At 40.1% G+C, this 19,167-nt stretch overlaps 2 protein-coding genes across 2 annotated transcripts in view; both read left to right on the top strand.

The window, feature by feature from the left end:
• DOK6 (docking protein 6) overlaps positions 1–19,167 on the top strand; it is a 376,586-nt gene that overhangs the window by 347,984 nt on the left and 9,435 nt on the right. The gene's annotated exons all lie outside the window — the stretch shown is intronic.
• Positions 15,546–17,431, top strand: LOC116571573 (non-POU domain-containing octamer-binding protein-like). The gene has a single exon (XM_032309551.1). It carries the CDS (start codon positions 15,587–15,589, stop codon positions 16,982–16,984), a length of 1,398 nt encoding a protein of 465 aa, XP_032165442.1. The 5' UTR covers positions 15,546–15,586; the 3' UTR covers positions 16,985–17,431.

Below are 19,167 nucleotides of genomic sequence, written 5' to 3'. Positions count from 1 at the left end.
GTAAGACATATTCTACAACTGTGTGGCCATTCCGCAAACGTCTGGGGCTCCAACAGACCGTTCATCAGTGATCGGTACTACTCATCGTTTTGGGTGTGTTCCATTTTACTTAGTGAAAAACTCGTTTTTCTTCTTAAACAGGAAAAAGTAACAATAACAATAAATGGTCCTTAAGGACCGTTGGCCCTAAAATCAATGGCTCCCGAATTTACTACAGTCAGTCCTGTCACGGTTCGTTCAGGCTGCCCTAACAAAATACCACAGATGGAATGTCTTCAACAAGAGAAATTTATTTCCCCAGAGTTCTGGAGGCTGGAAGTCCAAGGTCAAAGTATCAGCATGGTCAGATTGAGTGAATGTTTTCCTGGCGTGCAAACGTCTCCCCTTCTTGCTGTGTGTCTCATGGCTTTTCCTCAGAGACTGTGGGAGAGAGAGTAAGAGACAGACAGAGACTTCTCCTCCTCTTCTAAAGCCACCAGTTCTGAGTAAGACCTCAACCTTATGATTTTATTCAACCTTAATTACATTCTAGAAGCCTTCCCACCAAAGCAGCCACCCTGAGGGGTAAGGTTTCAGCAAGTGACTTTGGAAGCCACACCCCATTCCCTTGTAACAGCCAAGTTCAGGCCGGGAACAGAGGGGTCATGTGCTGAATGCAGTAGGAGCTGCCGTCACAGGTCCTCTGCCAATGCCAGCATCTCAGAGAAACTCACGAGGTGCCCCTAAGTCAGTCATGAGTTCTAAATCCAGACTAAAACAAAGGTGTATGTTGGCTCAGAAAGCCTGCCAAAATGAGAATTCTGAAGTCTGCAGCATTTTTTCCCAGAACTGAGAACTCAGAGAGTCCTTGGCACCCAAAACCAAATAGGCACCATACACACCCATCCACCATAGGTACTGCTGGAGACCCCACTTCAAGCTGAGGACAGTGAATGATGGGGACCTTGAAACCTCATGAATCCTGAGATTCCACCACAAGGCAAACATTCTGAGCCTGTGAACTGACCATTTTTGCAACCGTGGCTTTCCCAGAATCACCATGGTGGGCAGAACCACTCCCAGTGCAGTGGTCATGTGTCCCAAGACATCTTAAGTGGGAGGCAGGAGTGAGGGGCTATGCCTGAGATGAGAGAGTTTGATATTAGTGGACAGATCTCTGTATCAGTCAGGACTCAGGCAGAGAAGCAGAGCCAAGAGGAGAGATATGTTAAGAGACATTGCAAACAATTGGCTTATGTGATTGTGGGGGTTCGACAGGTCCGAAATCTAAGGCCAGGCCGTGGGGAAGAGCAGCTGTAGCTCCAGGACAGGACTGGAAACCACAGGTCATGAGCACACCTTCCCCACCAGGAAATCCTCAGTACTACTCTTAAGGACTTTCCACTGATTTAACGAGGCCCACTGAGATTGTCTAGGATAAGCTTCCTATCTGTGGACTTGAATCATACCTCCAAACTACCCCAGAGCAACGCGTTGATTAGGGTTTGATTGAATAACTGGGGCCTGTAGCCTCATCCTGTTTACACCCAGAAGGACCATCCCAGCCCGCAAGCGTTACCTGGCTTTGAGAGGGCTGCTAGGCACCACAGCAGAAATGAGCACCTTGAGGGCAGACTATTGAAAGCTCCATAGTGAGGGCACCTGGGTGGCTCAGTGTGTTAAGCCTCTGCCTTCAGCTCAGGTCATGATCTCAGGGTTCTGGGATGGGGCCCCACATCGGGCTCTCTGCTCAGCAGGGAGCCTGCTTCCTCCTCTCTCTCTCTGCCTGCCTCTCTGCCTATTTGTGATCTCTGTCTGTCAAATGAATAAATAAAATCTTTTTAAAAAAATATACTAGAAGAAAAAGTTTTACGCATATATAATGGAGTTTCTGCTTTAACCATTGTTAACATCTCTCTCAAAAAATGTCTGCTTGTTTGTTATTGTAGAAGCAAGTAGCATGCTGAGAAATAGGGCATTAGGCAGCATCATTTCACCGGGAGTAAACTCTTCAGTCTCTGCTGCTTTTGTTGGGTTCCACGTATTTCTTAATTTTAACCAGTGTTGCTCAATCTAGTCCATATAGTATCTTCATCTGAGGATAATGGCCATCTGTTACAGCACGTGTATTTCTCCATGGGTGAAGTGTGCCTGAAATGAAGAAAAAGGTCTAGACAAAATTATTTCATTGATGTAGATTTTCAAAGCGTCTCAAATGTTGCTGCTTCTCATCAAACAAGCAAGCAGCCCCTTACATTCTGGGATCCTGGCCATGAGAAAGTAGGAATTGCTTCTCCTCAGGAACTCACTGCAACTTGTCCAGGATTCTTTTTTATTCTGGTACCTACCACTGCAGAGACTGAATGGGATTTCGGGCAATGATTGTAACCACCAGCTAGTACCCTACACTAGTCTCCACACTGATACCTCAGCTCTCGAGTATCTGAATGAATATGAGTTATTATGCTTTATACTTTCTGCTCATAGAAAAATACATATATTTTATAGTATTTTTTAGCTTTATATTTATTTTTTCAGTGTTCCATAAATCATTGTTTATCCACCATACCCGGTGCTCCATGCAATATGTGCCCTCCTTAATACCCACTACCAGGCTCATCCAACCTCCCATTCCCCTCCCCTCCAAAACCCCCAGTTTGTTTCTCAGAGTCCACAGTCTCTCATGCTTCATCTCCCCCTCCGATTTCCCCCCTATCACTTCTCCTCTTGTTCTTGCAATATTCTTCATGCTATTCCATATGCTCCACAAGTAAGTGAAACCATATGATAATGACTCTCTCTGCTTGACTTATTTCACTCAGCATAATCTCTTCCAGTCCCATCCATGTTGATACAAAAATTGGGTATTCATCCTTTCTGATGGAGGCATAATACTCCATTGTATATATGGACCATATCTTCTTTATCCATTCATCTGCTAAAGGGCATCTTGGTTCTTTACACTGTTTGGCAACTGTGGCCATTGCTGCTATGGACATTGGGGTACAGATGGCCCTTCTTTTCACTACATCAGTATCTTTGGGGTAAATACCCAGTGGTACAATTGCAGGGTCATAGGGAAAAACTCTATTTTTAATTAAGGAATCTCCACTGTTTTTCAAAGTGGCTGCACCAACTTGTATTTGCACCAGCAGTGTAAGAGGGTCCCCCTTTCTCCACATCCTCTCCAACACTTGTTGTTTACTGTCTTGTTGATTTTGGCCATTCTAACTGGGCTAAGGTGGTATCTCAATGTGGTTTTGATTTGAATCTCCCTGATGGCTAATGATGATGAACATTTCTTCATGTGTCTGTTAGCATGGATGGGAAGAATAAACATTGTTAAGATGTCTATACTGCACAGAGCAATCTATACTTTCAATCCCATCCTGATCAAAACTCCACCAGCATTTTTCAAAGTGCTGGAACAAACAATCCTAAAATTTGTATGGAACCAGAAGAGACCCTGAATCGCTAAGGAAATGTTGAAAAAGAGAAACAAAACTGGGGGCATCATGTTGCCTGATTTCAAGCTTTACTACAAAGCTGTGATCACCAAGACAGCATGGTACTGGCATAAAAACAGGCACATAGACCAGTGGAACAGAGTAGAGAGCCCAGAAATGGACCTGCAACCCTCAACTAATCTTCAATAAAGCAAGAAAAAATACCCAGTGGAAAAAAGACAGTCTCTTCAATAAATGGTGCTGGGGAAATTGGAAAACATAGTAATGGGGGCACCTGGGTGGCTCAGTGGGTTCTATGTAAAGAAGAATGGCTTCTATGTATAGAAGAATGAAACCTGACCATTCTCTTACACTATAAACAAAGATAGACTCAAAATGGATAAAAGACCTCAACATGAGGCAGGAATTTATCAAAATCCTAGAGGAGAAGGAGGCAGTAACCTCTTCAACACTGGCCACTATAAGTTCTTTCAAGACATGTCTCCAAAGGCAAAAGAAAAAAAGCAAAAATAAACTTTTGGGATTTCATCAAGATCAAAAGCTTCTGCACAAAGGACACAGTCAACAAAACAAAGAGGCAACCCACGGAATGGGTGAAGATATTCGTAAATGACACTACAAAAGGCTAATATCCAAGATCTATAAAGAACTCCTCAAACTCAACACTCAAAAAACAGATAATCACGTCGAAAAATGGGCAGAAGACATGAACAGACACTTTTCCAAAGAAGACATATAAATGGCTAAAGGACAGATGAAAAAATGTTCATCATTGTTAGCCATCAGGGAAATCCAAATCAAAACCACACTGAGATACCCCCTTACACCAGTCAGAATGGCCAAAATTAACAAGATAATAAACAACAAGTGTTGGAGAGGATGTGGAGAAAAGGCAACCTTCTTTATAGTATATTTTTAAATAAAATATATACTTTGTATCTCTGCAGACAATGAATATTTCTAAGGTAGAGATGATTGATAGAAAGCAAAAAAATTAGATAGAATGCATAATTGTGCAAGCCACTGATGAGTTTTTCTCAATGATACGCACTCTGTGCTCACGAAGCCAGAACCAAGCACCTTCTGCATATGGATTAGCTCCATAGGATGCATCGACTGGCACAAAGAATGAAGGCTAGGAGGGTTGTTTAACCTTAAATTTACTATTTTTATGTCATGTTTATTTCCATGTAGAGATTTAAAGCTGTGCTAAATTATAAATTTATATTTTTTAAGATTTTATTTATTTTTATTTGAAAGAGAGTGCGGGAGCAGGGGGGAGAGGGAGAAGCAGGTTCCCCATTGAGCAGGGAGCCTGATGCAGAGCTCCATTTCAGGATTCCAGGATCACAATCTGAGGGTGAAGGCAGTTGCTTAACCCATTGAGCCACCCGGTGGCCCCCCTCCTTTTTTTTTAAATTTTATTTATTTTTATTTAAGAGAGAGATAGTGAGAGATAGCGCATGAGTTGGGGGAGGGAGTAAATTTAAACATACAGATGTAATATGTAAACATCAACAGAAACTATTGCTATTAAACTAACAAGGCAATCATTCAAAAGTTTATAAATATCAGAATAGCATAATCCTTGGTATTTTTTTTTATTATGCTACCACATTTTTGTCAATAGAATCATCAATCTAATTTTCAACAATCCTGTGAAAATTACACATATTAGTTAAAATGTCCTAGAATCATGAGACATGTCAGTAATTGAAAGTTATCAATAGGACAGAGCATATATGATTCTTGCTTGACTTCTCAAAACCCCCTGAGCCATACTTTCTATGTGGGCCACATTACTGTGTTTTTTTCTTTTTCTTTTTTTTTTAAGATTTTATTTATTTATTTGACAGACCGAGATCACAAGTAGGCAGAGAGGCAGGCAGAGAGAAAGGAAGGGAAGCAGGCTCCCTGCTGAGCAGAGAGCCTGACGAAGGGCTTGATCCCAGGACCCTGAGATCATGACCTGAGGTGAGGACAGAGGCTTTAACCCACTGAGCCACCCAGGTGCCCCCATTACTGTTTTCCATCACACATTCCAACAGCCAGAAATGGGAGATTCTAAAATACACCATGACTGTAGCTTCTTGGTTCAGTTCAACTGCCTTCACAGAGGACAGAAAGAAACTGCCTTAACAAAAGAACTCTGATAAAAGATAGTCACCAGTTAATCGTCTCCTGAATGTTAACCATCACAGCTTGTAGGCTATTTACCCTGTAATCTCTTTATTTTCTATCTTTAAAGTACTCTATTGTGGTATAGCAATAGTCTTTTAGAGCAATTTTAAGGGGCAGCAAGTCTTTGAGAACAATTTTCCATATTCAGAATTAAAACATGCTTCCCTCTTTTTAACAAAGGCTCTAACAGGATAAAAGCTTCATTCTAAAACCACAGGAATCATTCATTTTCTCTGCTTTGTGTTTGCCCTAAAATAAATGTTTCTTTCTTCCTTGTGAAAACCAAATGAGCTCTGAATTTTTTTCCCACTTCATCTTTATGTTGACAACATGCTATTGTCAAAAAAAAAAAAAAAATCATCAGAAGAAAAGACCCTCCCCATCAAAGCAATAACAGCAACAAAAGTTTATATGCCTTATTAAAAAATAATTCAGACAGTTCTTAGGTGACTGAACTGTCTTTACTGAAAATTAATTTTTATTAACAAATATTTTAATCCTAAGAATTTGAGTGGTGAGAAGGGCCATTTATCTAATTTTCTATTCTTGTAGAGAAAACAACATTGTCCATATTCACTCTTTCTCCTATATGGTGAGTTTCAGCTCACTCTATGAAACTGTTCTGTTGGTCACTATCACATAAATTATGTCATTAAGGCAGGTATATTTCAGACAAGGCAAGATTTCACTGAAACTTAGCAGAGTCTTACTAAATAATGAGTCAATGTAAAATCAAACAAAAAATTCAAAGACACTATCTGTAGCATGGGAATCATTACATATCACTATTATTAACACTGTCAAGAACACGAAGTGTCAGAGGTTTTACCCTACATACGTGCTAACAAGTCAGCATGCCACAGCATCATGGACGTTGGCAAAAGATGCGAGACTTCTGAATCAGAGAATAAGGGTGTTTTATTACTCCCAGCAATACTATTAGCCAAAGTATCAGCATTTGTGTTGATTTCCTGAGTCCTGAGTCCAGGAGATGCAAAGAGGCTAAGATGACACTTAACACATGAAGTAGGTTGTGTTATAGGAGGAGAACCACAAGTTTAAGGAACCCAAATGTTTTATAATGGGCAACAATACAGCCTGAACTTTGAGCCAGAGACATCTTTATTGCAGATAAATAAATCTCTCCTTTCATCCAGAAGGAGGCAGAATCTCTATCTTCCAAGGCTGTTTGCTCTAAAATAGCCCTTAAAAGATAATCCAGAGTAAAGGCCATCAGTGTCTCAGAAACAAACACAGAGAGATGCAAGAGACTCACAGACAACTATCTGCACAGGTCTTCTTTCTGCATAAATTAGTCCATTTGTTGTGGTCAGGGCATTACACTGAAGCCAAAAATAATCATATCCTTATTCTCATATTTATACCTAAAGCATACCTTTGACAATCACATTTCACTTTATATTATTATTATTTGAATTTTTATCTCAAAAAGGATTGTCATTTCCCCCCATCAGCCAGGGGGAGGGCGTATAATTAAACTATTGTTATTCAACAGATAGTTATTGACCATTGCAGATATATCACAGATAATTATTGACCATCAAAGATGTACAAGGCAATACCTGAGCCATCTATACTGTGTTCTACTTTGCACAAGGGGGGAGTTGCTGCCTGCATTTTTCATGGTTTTATTCATTAATATTATTGAGTGTCTGCTGTGGGGTGGCATTTTCCAAGGCTCCAAAGACACAGAGGTAAATAAGCTTCCTTTCCTCAGATTCAGTGTAAGCTCCTAGAGGAGACACAAAGATAGAGTAAGAGATGAGACAGAAATGTGCAGGTGTCGCTGAGGAAGCTCAGTGGATTGGTTCCCAATGCGGGCAGGTGAAATGGAGAGCAGGAATGTGTCAGCCTTCCTCCATGAATTCTGACACTAAAAATAGGAGTGAGCCTTGTAGGAGTGGAGCACAAATGATTATAAGGGTGGACCTTCCCAGAGAGGAAGAAGCCCATTCCATGGTTTGGAAAGGCTGCTCTCTTTGGGAACTGCTGTTGGTTAGAATGGTAGAGCGGGTGTGAGAGAGAGACGAGGGAAACATGAAGCTAGAGCGGGAAGGACAGCTCCCATCACAAATGGTCCTTAGAGGAAGTTCCGATACATTTCACTTATATGTAGAAAGAGTTTAAGGGTAACAATATGGTTAAAAGGGAGTTCTGGAGGATTTGTCTTGAAACCACATTTGTCGGCAAAAACAATGTTTTCACTAGATTTTTACTGGAGAGGAGTGGAACTGATGGATTTTATACATGGCAGTTAATTAAAGAGCTCCAGCATCATACCCTTGTCATTCTCATTGAGAACCTTAAGTACTATGCTAGGAAGTTTGCATTTATTCTAAAAAAATTGTATGTAGGGGAGAGATCAGCCATGTTTGTAATCACTTTGGCAAAGGACACACTACATGACCAGTTGGGTGGCTAGAGCCATAAACCTGGTGAAAAGTTCAAGATAGAGGTAGGAAGCATGAAGGATTTACTAGAGTTAAGAAGTTTTAAGGAGGTAGAACCAACGAGACATGATGAATGATGGTAGGAGGGGAGGTAGTGGACAAGCAAGGAGATGAGAATGGCCCCCAGGCCTTCAACATGGGCTCTCGGGTTGATGGGTATCATTCACTGAGTACAGAAGGAAATGGAAATCAGGTGGGGAAGAAGGATGGGTTCAGTTTTGAAATACTGCTTCTCAGTAATAGACAAGTTTTTGCTTCTTGTCACAGATGACAGGCCAAGTTGGAGAGGCACAAAGGTCTTCTTCATTCTAAAAGCCTCTCGTTCTCCGTCTATAGGTGGTAGAGAGGTTGGAGTGCTCAGATTTCCAGCTATTGGGCTCACCCACCCAAAAACACCAGAGCAGCTAACCATTCCCCCACCTCCATTTTTTTTGGGGGGGAAAAACTCTTCCATTTATCAGAACTTAGTTGTTTAGTAAATTAAACAGTACTCAGAAATGCATTTTAAATAAAAGGCAAACAAATCAAAACCTAATACAATGTATTGGGATTTCATCTATCCATCAGTGCAGTGACATTATCTGCACAACTCTAGAGAAGTCATTGGAATGATCCTCATTTTACAGATGAAGAGGAACTAAGGCTTAAGTTACCGAGTCAGGACTCAAAGTCAGATCCCCATGCACCAGATTATATTCTTCAACATTTTCTTGTGTTCCCCATATAATCTGTCTACCAAATTTCTAAAAGGCCCTCTCTGTCGCATTCCTAAACCTGCTGGAAGTGCTTCAGTTTTCTGTGGTAAAGGTCTGCTCAAGTCTTCGGTCGTGTGAAGTCTGTAAGCCTGGCAGATATCAGCAATGCTGTGTCACATCTCTGCCCTGCCAGGCGTTTCTTTCCAGATGGGGATGAATACATTTCCTCTGCATCCAAACTTCTTGCTTCAGTTTCTTTCTGAGAATCACTTTTCTAATCCCTTTCTTATTCAAGGAAATAAAAGGGTCGGTACCAACTTCATAGGGGCAAATTTGTGTAATGCTAATGCCTTAATATCCACTACCTCCTAAAAGTAATATCCTGTGCTAGACACCTTAAATCCATCCTCTTATTAAATGCTTACATGTCAGCTGTCACAAGCTCATCTTAAAGGTGATGAAACTGAAGTAGGTTGGGCGTGGCGAAGGACCCTGTCATGGCGCCCCCAGCTGGAAGGTGACCAAGCCTGCATTCAAACCAAACGACTCCACAGCCACTCATGAGGGCCACTCATAATGACTTACAACTCAGCATAATCGTCTCAAATATTACACATATACTTCAAGGGAACCTTTTACACTGTTGGTGGGAATGTAAACGGATGCAGCCACTCTGAAAGACGGTATGGAGTTCCCTCAAAAAGTTGAAACTAGAGCTACGTGACCCAGGAACTGCACTGTGAGGTATTTATCCAAAGGATGCAAACAGTGATTCAGAGGGGCACATGCACCCCAAGTGTTTATAGCAGCAATGTCTACAGTGGCCAAAATATAGAAAGAGCCCAGATGTCCATCAACAGATGAACGGATGAAGAAGATGTGGTAGAAATATATGTGATGGAATATTACTTGGCCATCAAAAAGAATGAAGTCTTGTCATTTGCAACGCTGTGGATAGAACTGGAGGGTATTATGCCAAGCAAAATAAGTTGGTCAGAGAAAAACAAGTATCATATGATTTCACTCATATGTGAAATTTAGGAGCCAAAACAGATGAACATAGGGAAAGGGAAGGAAAAATAAGATGAAAACAGAGAGGGTGACAAGCCATAAGACACTCTTAGCTATAGGAGACAAGCTGCAGGTTGCTGGAGGGGAGGGGGATAGGAGGATGGGTAACTGGGGGATGGGCATGAAGGAGGTCACATGACGGAATGAGCAGTGGGTGTTATATGCAACTGATGAATCACAGAATTCTACCTCTGAAACTAATAATACATATAATGTTAATTAAGTTGAATTTAAATTTTAAAAAAATCAAAAAAATTATACATATACTTGAAAATGTAATAAAGAAACAGGAGTACTGAGAACATGAAAACATAATAATTGCAAAACAAACCCTTTTCATCTTTGGTGCCAGCAGTTGGTCTCTTCAATCTGTTTGAAAAGTGCTTTGAAAGAGAGAAAGAAAAAGGAGAAAAGGGAAAGGCAAGAATTCATTGTGAAGCACCAGTGTTGTCCTTTCTCTCCTGTCAGCATGCCCCAGATACCTTCTTTCCAGACTCCGTACAACTCCCGCGAGGCTCCTGCTGTTTGTTTCCAGTGTCACACTCTCCTCCATAAAAAGAGTCTTTCATTATCATTTATCGGATTTATGTTTGGACTAAGTTATCTGAAAGAAAAAAAAAAAAGATGTTTTTAAGTCAAGACATAGATGCCTGAAGATCAAAATTGTCATCTTTGGACAACAGTGCTACCAACTTGAACTACTGATACCTGTATCCAACCAAAACAAAGCAAATAGGAAATGTTCTCCCATTAGGCAGGTTTGTCTTAAGTAACAATAAAATTTCTGTTAGAATTGTTAGATGAAAGAGTTTCTGACCCCTTCAAGCCCCCCCACCACCAGTGCCATGATCCCACCGTGATCCAGGCTAATGTGGTAACTAACGTAACTGATGGCTAATAAAATAGACCAGTACTACTTTTTTTTTTTTTTTTTTGGCAGAATCACATTAAAAGTGAGGCTCCACATGGACTGAATACTGTCATGTTTTGAAGGAGTTAAATTCAGAATTTTATTCTTTTAGTCTTGGTGTCAAAAATGACAAGTGACCCTTTATTTTAACTTCAACTAGAAAAAATCTCCAGATTGAAAACTATTTTCTACATCTTTCTACTATTTTGTATGCTTATTTTTTCCACTTACTTTTCAAGGCTTTATTTTCACATATAGTGTAGATAAGAATATAAAGTAATATGTTTCTCCAGAAAACTAGCTAAATTTCCCAGTAGCAGGTTTTGTGGGGGTTTTTTGTTTATTTTTTAATTTGATAGAATCACAGAGACTGCAGATAGAGAGGCATAAAAGACTTAGATAAACATAAACCTTTTCTGTCTTTGACTTAGCTAGGATTTAGAAAAATTTAATTTTTATATGACTTACTAATTTACATTAAGTCAGTGTTATTATTTATGTAAACATAAATGCTTTGCATCAAAATAGTCTTACATTCTATGGCAGCAGTGAACATAGGGGAAATTTAGTAACACTAGCCAACGCATTGTTGTGGATGCAGTCCAAGAACAATCCAGATGGTTTATTGATCATAACTTTCTAAGAGTTAGCATCCTATCCAATTAAGTGATTGTTAAATATAAAAACAACCAAACAAGAAAAACTAAAGTTTCTGATTTTCACAATTATGACACGAAAGTCAAACAGATAAAGAGATAACGACTCTTGGGAAAAAATAGTGAGTATCCAATTCTTACAGTTAAGTAATATGAAATACAAATCAGATTATCCTGTGCTCCACTGAAAACCAAGATAACTGTGGAACTAAAGGGGGAAAAATGTATGAGACTTGCTTGCACCCTGGCCTCTGAGATACGCGTTTGTTTGCAAAACCATGCCTTTTGCATTGACCATTGTACTACCTGTAGGTAGAATTAACCTTCTGGGGTCAATGAAGAGTTTTGAGCCAGGCAGCTTGAGTTCCAGCATCTGTGTCTGTGTCCCTGAAAAAAAGGAAGAGCACTGATCCTGCAGGGCTAGCAGGTGGAGTAAACCAACATAAGTGAAATGTCTGATGCTTCTTGGCACATTGTTAGTGCTCAATAAATTTTAATGACCAGAATCAGCCAGAGTCTGGCACTCAGTTTAGTGTGTCATTTGGTAAGTGAGAGGACTGGCCTTTGAGGCTGAACTCCCCATCACTCCCTGCTCTGCCTGTTCCTAGTGAAATTAGGGTAGGCAACATGATACTATAAAATGCCAAGTATTCTAAATAGAAACTTTTTAGCCTTTTGACATTAGAACTTAATACAAAAAACAGCTGATCAAAATATATTTCCATCTCCTGTAAAGTGAGAATAAGATAAGAATATTTCATTCAAAATGGAAAGTAATGGGGTGCCTGGGTGGCTCAGTGGGTTAAGCCTCTGCCTTGGGTTCAGATGATAATCTCAGGGTCCTGGGATCAAACCCTGCATCGGGCTCTCTGCTAGCAGAGAGCCTACTTCCCCCTCTCTCTGCCTGCTTCTCTGCCTACTTGTGATCTCTCTCTCTCTGTGTGTCAAATAAATAGATAAAATCATTTTGAAAAAATGGAAACTAACAAGAAGATGATGGTTTTCATTGCTGTCTGTTGGGTACAATGATAACACAATGCCTAATAAGGATTGCTCAATCTGCCCTAGAAAAGTAATTTGGACTTTTTGCAGCAGTTTCTCATAAAACAGAAGAGATAGCAACAGAATTCTTCCTTTGTCTTATACTCCTTGACTCCATCTTCATGAACCTCAGATCTCATGTTCTCTATTTACCTGGATAGTGACAGTACTAATACACACATTGCAACAACTACTCTCCAGGAAGTGCCACTAGCCAGGCAACTGTCTAGGCTGCAGATTTCTAGGCTCTGAAATTACTGCTTAGTTTATTGGTTGTGTAAGGCAGTACTTAGAAGATTGAATTTAATTATGCTAACAAATAGGTAGAACTTTCTCAATGAGACTGAAACTTCTCAACTCCCCCAGCACACCTAACTGTTCTGGTCTCAGTCTTATCTACATCAGTACCAGCAGTTTTCAACTCTCCTATTGGATCTGGAGGAATACTAATTAATTGGAGAAAATGGGGAAGAATTAGAAGGAAGTCCTGGGAAATGTACATAAAACCAAAGGCATCTTTTTATGTTTGTAGTAGACTTCCGTGAGAACTTTTTCTATCAGGGCTACATTCTATCCATCAAATGCGTTAGGATGCAAAAAGGGTTGAGAACAGGTACTCCACAGACTCATTGAGTGTGATTTTGAACCACACATCTCATCCAGTCACTTACCTTATTAAAATCATTCAAAAGTTTCCTGTCACCTTAGCAAAAAAAATCCAATCTGCTTAGTAGGATCTAACTGTCCATGGCGTGTTCCCTCTCCATCTCCCAGTCTCATCTCCTACCACATGCCTTTTGGATTTTTGTATTCACTATTAGCATCATGAGGTCTGTAATCCATACTGGTGAGATATAAAGAGTTTGAAAGGCATGACAATTTGGGCATTGTGTTCTTAGACTCGCAAAGGAAATATTTACAAATATAAGAAGACGAAATTCCATTTATGGTTATTGGAATGTTTCCCAGGTCTCTGAAAAATCAATCCAATCAGTTATTAGAAGGAAGAGCTCTACGCAAACTGCTACAGAGAAGGAGATTAAAAATCAGATCTTTGTCCATACAGATGGCCAAAAGACACATGAGAGGATGCTCAACATCACTCCTCATTAAGGAAATTCAAGTCAAAATCACAATGAGCTCTCTCACCTCCCACCTGTCAAATGGCTAAAATCAACAATACAAGAAACAACAGGTGTTGGTGAAGGTATGGAGAAAAAGGAACCCCCTTTCACTGTTGACGGGAAGGCACACTGGTACAGCCACTGTGGAAAACAGTACAGATATTTTTCAAAAAGTTAAAAGTAGAACTACTCTACAATCCAGCAACTGCACTACTAGGTTTTTATTTGAAGAATATAAAAATACTAATTTAAAGGAATACATGCACCCTGGTGTTTATAACAGCATCATCTACAATAGCCAAATTATAGATGTGAGATATATATATATATATATATATATATATGAAGTGTATACAAACACACACATGCATGCACACACACACACACACATGCACACACAGCAGGGAATATTACTCAGCCATAAAAAATGATGAACTCTCACCATTTGCAATGACAAGGATGGAGCTAGAGAATATGATACTAAGCAAAAAAAATCAGAGAAAAGACAAATAACAAAAGATTTCACTCATGTGGAATTTAAGAAACAAATCAAATGAGCAAAGAGTTAAAAGAGAGAGACAGGCAAACCAAGAAACAGACTCTTAAGCGTAGAGAACAGTTACCAGAAGGGAGGTAGAATGAGATTAAGGAAGCACTTGCGATGTTGTGTGGAAGTGTTGAATCACTATAATGTACACCAGAAACCAATATTATATCGTATACTAACCAAAATTTAAGTAAAAACTTCGAAAAATAAATAAAACTCGGAATCTTTGTCAAGCACTAAACAAATTTTTGATGCATATCTTCAAACTCATTTCAGAAGGCCTCAGAGCAAATGCAAGTTTAACCTTGTATCTATGGCAGAATAAGACTGCTGCATTATATGAAAACCCGGTCATAAATTTTAAACAGTTTCATTAACATTCCCCAGATCTAGTCTAACCATGTGGCAAACTTTCTCCTAGGTAAACTTATGTGATATTCAGTAAATTTCTCTGTAACATTTCTATTGTAACACAAATCTCTAAGTATATGTGTAGGGAAGTCTCATTGTCATGCAAAAGTGTTTCTTTGCATTAGTTTAAATTTTTTAGGAAAGAATTATAGCAAATAAAATGTTCCATTTTCTCCCTAAAACATTATCTGAGGGACAGTCAGCTGATGTGTATTCTTGTCATTGATTTGTAGATTAATGTGGATTTTCAGTAAATTTGTTAAAATTCCTCAGATTATAGTTCTGGAGATCTCTACGTGAACTGGAGTACTCTACTTCATGATCTTAAATGGTTCCTTGATTGCTTAAACTATCTACAAATAATTGTGTTCAAAATGAAAACAAAGATATAGCTATATATAATTTTATTAACACATTTTAAATGTTATAAATGAACCTTTAAAAATAGCAATAAAATGTTGTTGGTCAACATTAATGAATTTTCATTCCAAGTAATTTCCACCCTTTGTACTGTCTTTCAGCTTAGATTATATGTTAATATTTACCATTTTATTGGCTGCTACAGATTACTTCTAAATTCCGCAATTACTCAGATGAATTCTGCTAACAGTGAAGAGTTCAGCTAAGTTTTTCCAAGGGATTACAGTTGTAGAAAATTAATATTCCAATAGGTAAGTAGAACACAAAAGAAATTAAATGCAAGCAGTAGGAATAAATGGATTCTACATCAACTGGAATAATGGATCTAATGCTGTTTTAATTCTAGAAATAGGTAATATAAATGTAATTCTGTACGAATCAAATCAAACTATCTTTAAGGCAAATTAAGATATTATAAACTACATTATGTCTGATTTTTTTTCAGCATTAGAATGTGGTTAATAACCCATTGGTAGGCTAAGTACTACATAACATTAAATAATAAGCATTTTTCCCATTCAAAAATTTCTGAGTTTTAAAGATTTGCATAAAAAATAGTTAGATGTCGGTTGCCGTTACTCTGAGGAGAGAACAGTGGTAGAGGGGTGCAAAAATGCAGAGCAATAAAACCTTTAACTTGGAGAAGCAAAACCATACTCCAAGGAAGCATCATCAGCATCACCACCAGCAGCACCACCAGCAGCAACAGCAGCAGCCGCCACCGCCACCAATACCTGCAAATGGGCAACAGGCCAGCAGCCAGAATGAAGGCTTGACTATCGACCTGAAGAATTTTAGGAAACCAGGAGAGAAGACCTTCACCCAACGTAGCCGTCTCTTTGTGGGCAATCTTCCTCCTGACATCACTGGGGAGGAGATGAGGAAACTATTTGAGAAATATGGGAAGGCAGGCGAAGTCTTCATTCATAAGGATAAGGGCTTTGGCTTTATCCGCTTGGAAACACGAACCCTAGCGGAGATTGCCAAAGTAGAACTGGACAACATGCCACTCCGTGGAAAGCAGCTGCGTGTGCGCTTTGCCTGCCATAGTGCATCCCTTACAGTCCGAAACCTTCCTCAGTATGTTTCCAATGAACTGCCGGAGGAAGCCTTTTCGGTGTTTGGCCAGGTGGGAAGGGCTGTGGTCATTGCGGATGATCGAGGAAGGCCCTCAGGAAAAGGCATTGTTGAATTCTCAGGGAAGCCAGCTGCTCGGAAAGCTCTGGACAGGTGCAGTGAAGGCTCCTTCCTGCTAACCACATTTCCTCGGCCTGTGACTGTGGAGCCCATGGACCAATTGGAGGATGAAGAGGGACTTCCAGAGAAGCTGGTTATAAAGAACCAGGAGTTTCACAAGGAGCGAGAGCAGCCACCCAGATTTGCACAGCTTGGCTCCTTCGAGTATGAGTATGCCATGCGCTGGAAGGCACTCATTGAGATGGAGAAGCAGCAGCAGGACCAAGTGGACCGCAACATCAAGGAGGCTCGTGAGAAGCTGGAGCTGGAGATGGAGGCTGCTCGCCATGAGCACCAGGTGATGCTGATGAGACAGGACTTGATGAGGCGCCAGGAAGAACTTCGGAGGATGGAGGAGCTGCACAACCAAGAAGTGCAAAAACGAAAGCAGCTGGAGCTCAGGCAGGAGGAGGAGCGTAGGCGCCGCGAGGAAGAGATGCGACGGCAACAGGAAGAAATGATGCGGCGACAGCAGGAAGGATTCAAGGGAACATTCCCTGATGCGAGAGAACAGGAGATGGCTATGGGAGGTGCTATGGGAATAAACAACAGAGGCGCCATGCCCCCTGCTCCAGTGCTAGCTGGTACCCCAGCTCCTCCAGGACCTGCCCCTATGATGCCAGATGGAACCTTGGGATTGACCCCACCAACAACTGAACGCTTTGGCCAAGCTGCTACAATGGAAGGAATGGGGGCAATTGGTGGAACCCCTCCTGCATTCAACCGTGCAGCTCCTGGAGCTGAATTTGCTCCAAACAAACGTTGCCGATACTAATAAAAATTTCAATGTCTAGTTTCTCAAAAACCCTTTAAAGAAGGACCCTTTTTGGACTAGCCAGAAATCTGCCCTGAAGTGTTAGGGATTCCTCCCAATAGTTAGGTCTTCCTTGCCTGTACTACTCTGAGGGAGTTTGCTGGAGGCTGAGGGCAAGGGAGGGGCGATATTTAACAAATCAGTTCAGTGTGGTATATCGTTTAACTAATCAATTCTGTGTGGTGCATTCCTGAAGTCTCATGTGATTGTTGAGGGCCTGGGGTGGGGGGAACCATGGCAAAATGGATCCAGTTAGAGCCCCCATTAATCTTGATCATTCCATTCTTTGTCCATCCTGTTCTATTTGGTTTCTCATTATACCCTTCAACCCCAGAGACACTGCCACATACACCACAAAAATAAATCCCCCAATGACCTTAGCCCCGTTGTTCCTTTCATTCACAGATGGGAATTCAGGCAAATGTCCACAGAGGTCACAGACAGCATACATACGGTTCTGTTATATCCCATATATTACCCCTTCATGTCCTAAGGAAGACATTTTCTCTTAGAGATTTTCATTTTAGTGTATCTTTAAAAAATCTCGTGTTAAGTTGCCTCCATCTTTTTTCTTGGGTTTGGACAACCCAGGAACGGCCCTTTTGTGTCTATGATGTTGCTGTTCACAGCTTTTCTTGATAGGCCTAGTACAATCTGGGGAACAGGGTTGCTGGATGCTGAAGGTTGGACAGTAGCTCTTAGCCTTGCCTATCTTAGGTAGTTATGCTGTGCATTTTTTTTTTATTGGTGTACCATGTTTGATTTGTCCCTGATACCTTTAGAGTTTTTCTGAGAAATGGAGCAGTAATACAGCATCAACTTATTAAAATACATTTTAAGCCTTTAAAAAAAAAATATTTAGATGTCCACTTATGAAGTAAACAAAAAAGACCCGTAGTTTTGGGGCTGAGAGTGCCATCATTAAGAATAATACATGCACAAGTACATATTTTTAAAAGGAGAACAAGGGAGAGAAAGGAAAAGGAGTAGAAAAGCTTTTGCAAATTAAAATTAGAGTAGTGGAATTTTTGATTACTTAGGAAACTTGGAAGATGAGGTTAAGCAAATCTCAAATCTCCACAAGGTAAAGCAACAAAAAAAGAGTGTGAAAATAGAACACACTGGAGAATTACAAGATCTGTCCAGAACATATAAATAAAGATGATTTGGGAAAGGAACACAGTGTTGGGAGAGAGCGTGCACACGAAGAAGATGGTGGAAAGGTAATAATTAACAAAAAATTATAATAACTCAGAAATATTTCCCAGAAAACTAGAAACCATGGATCCTTGATTGAAAAAACTCATAAAGTCTGAAAAAAAGACTTGAAGCAAGACTCGTCATCATGAAGCTGTTAAGACTAGGAATAGAGAAGTTCCTGATAATTCCAGAGGACAAAACAGGTGACAGAGGACCAACACCAGACACTGTTGCAAACACTTTCTCACCACCTCAGCAGCAAGTTGCTGTGATGACGAAATGAGCTAATGACACCTCGTATGCATGGATGTGCACACGTGTGCATGTGTGTGCACGTGTGTATGGTACAATACCATGTTCTTGGGGTAGTAGCCTGACACCAACGCCATACAGTCTTATACGAAGTTATTACTATTAATTAATCTAAAACATGATTCTGATCTATTATGATGGCCATTGCACACGTGAGGAATCAACAGGACAGAGAAGTGACATCTCTCCAGTTGTCCCCCAACTAGTAAGGGATGAATCTGGGACCCAAACCCGAGCAGTATTCCTTCAAGGCTAACGCTATAAACCATCACACAATACAGGCCTCCTTAACCTAGGCCATGCATGAAGAGAGATTCCCAATAAATCAAAGAGCCGAAGACAGCATAAGAAATTATGAAAATATATGTATAAAACAGCTTATAAGAAAATATTTTAATAACCTGTGACAAGGGGAGACTTATTACCAAGACACAAGACTCAGAAAACACAAAGTCGGATTTGGCTTCAAAAAAAAAATTAAACACTTCATGTAGCTAAAGGAAATTAGCTAAATAACAAGATGCAGTTTTTCAACTTGGAAACGTCCTTCAACTTGAAAAAAGTAAAAGGCTAATAATATCCAGATCTTACTAACGTTAAGAAAATACTTTTTTACCTCTATGTGGGAGTGT

This window comes from Mustela erminea, chromosome 13 (assembly GCF_009829155.1).
Source record: "Mustela erminea isolate mMusErm1 chromosome 13, mMusErm1.Pri, whole genome shotgun sequence".
Lineage (NCBI taxonomy): Eukaryota > Metazoa > Chordata > Mammalia > Carnivora > Mustelidae > Mustela > Mustela erminea.
The sequence above is the reverse complement of the archived record's forward strand: the minus strand, read 5'-3'. Positions and strand labels throughout refer to the sequence as shown.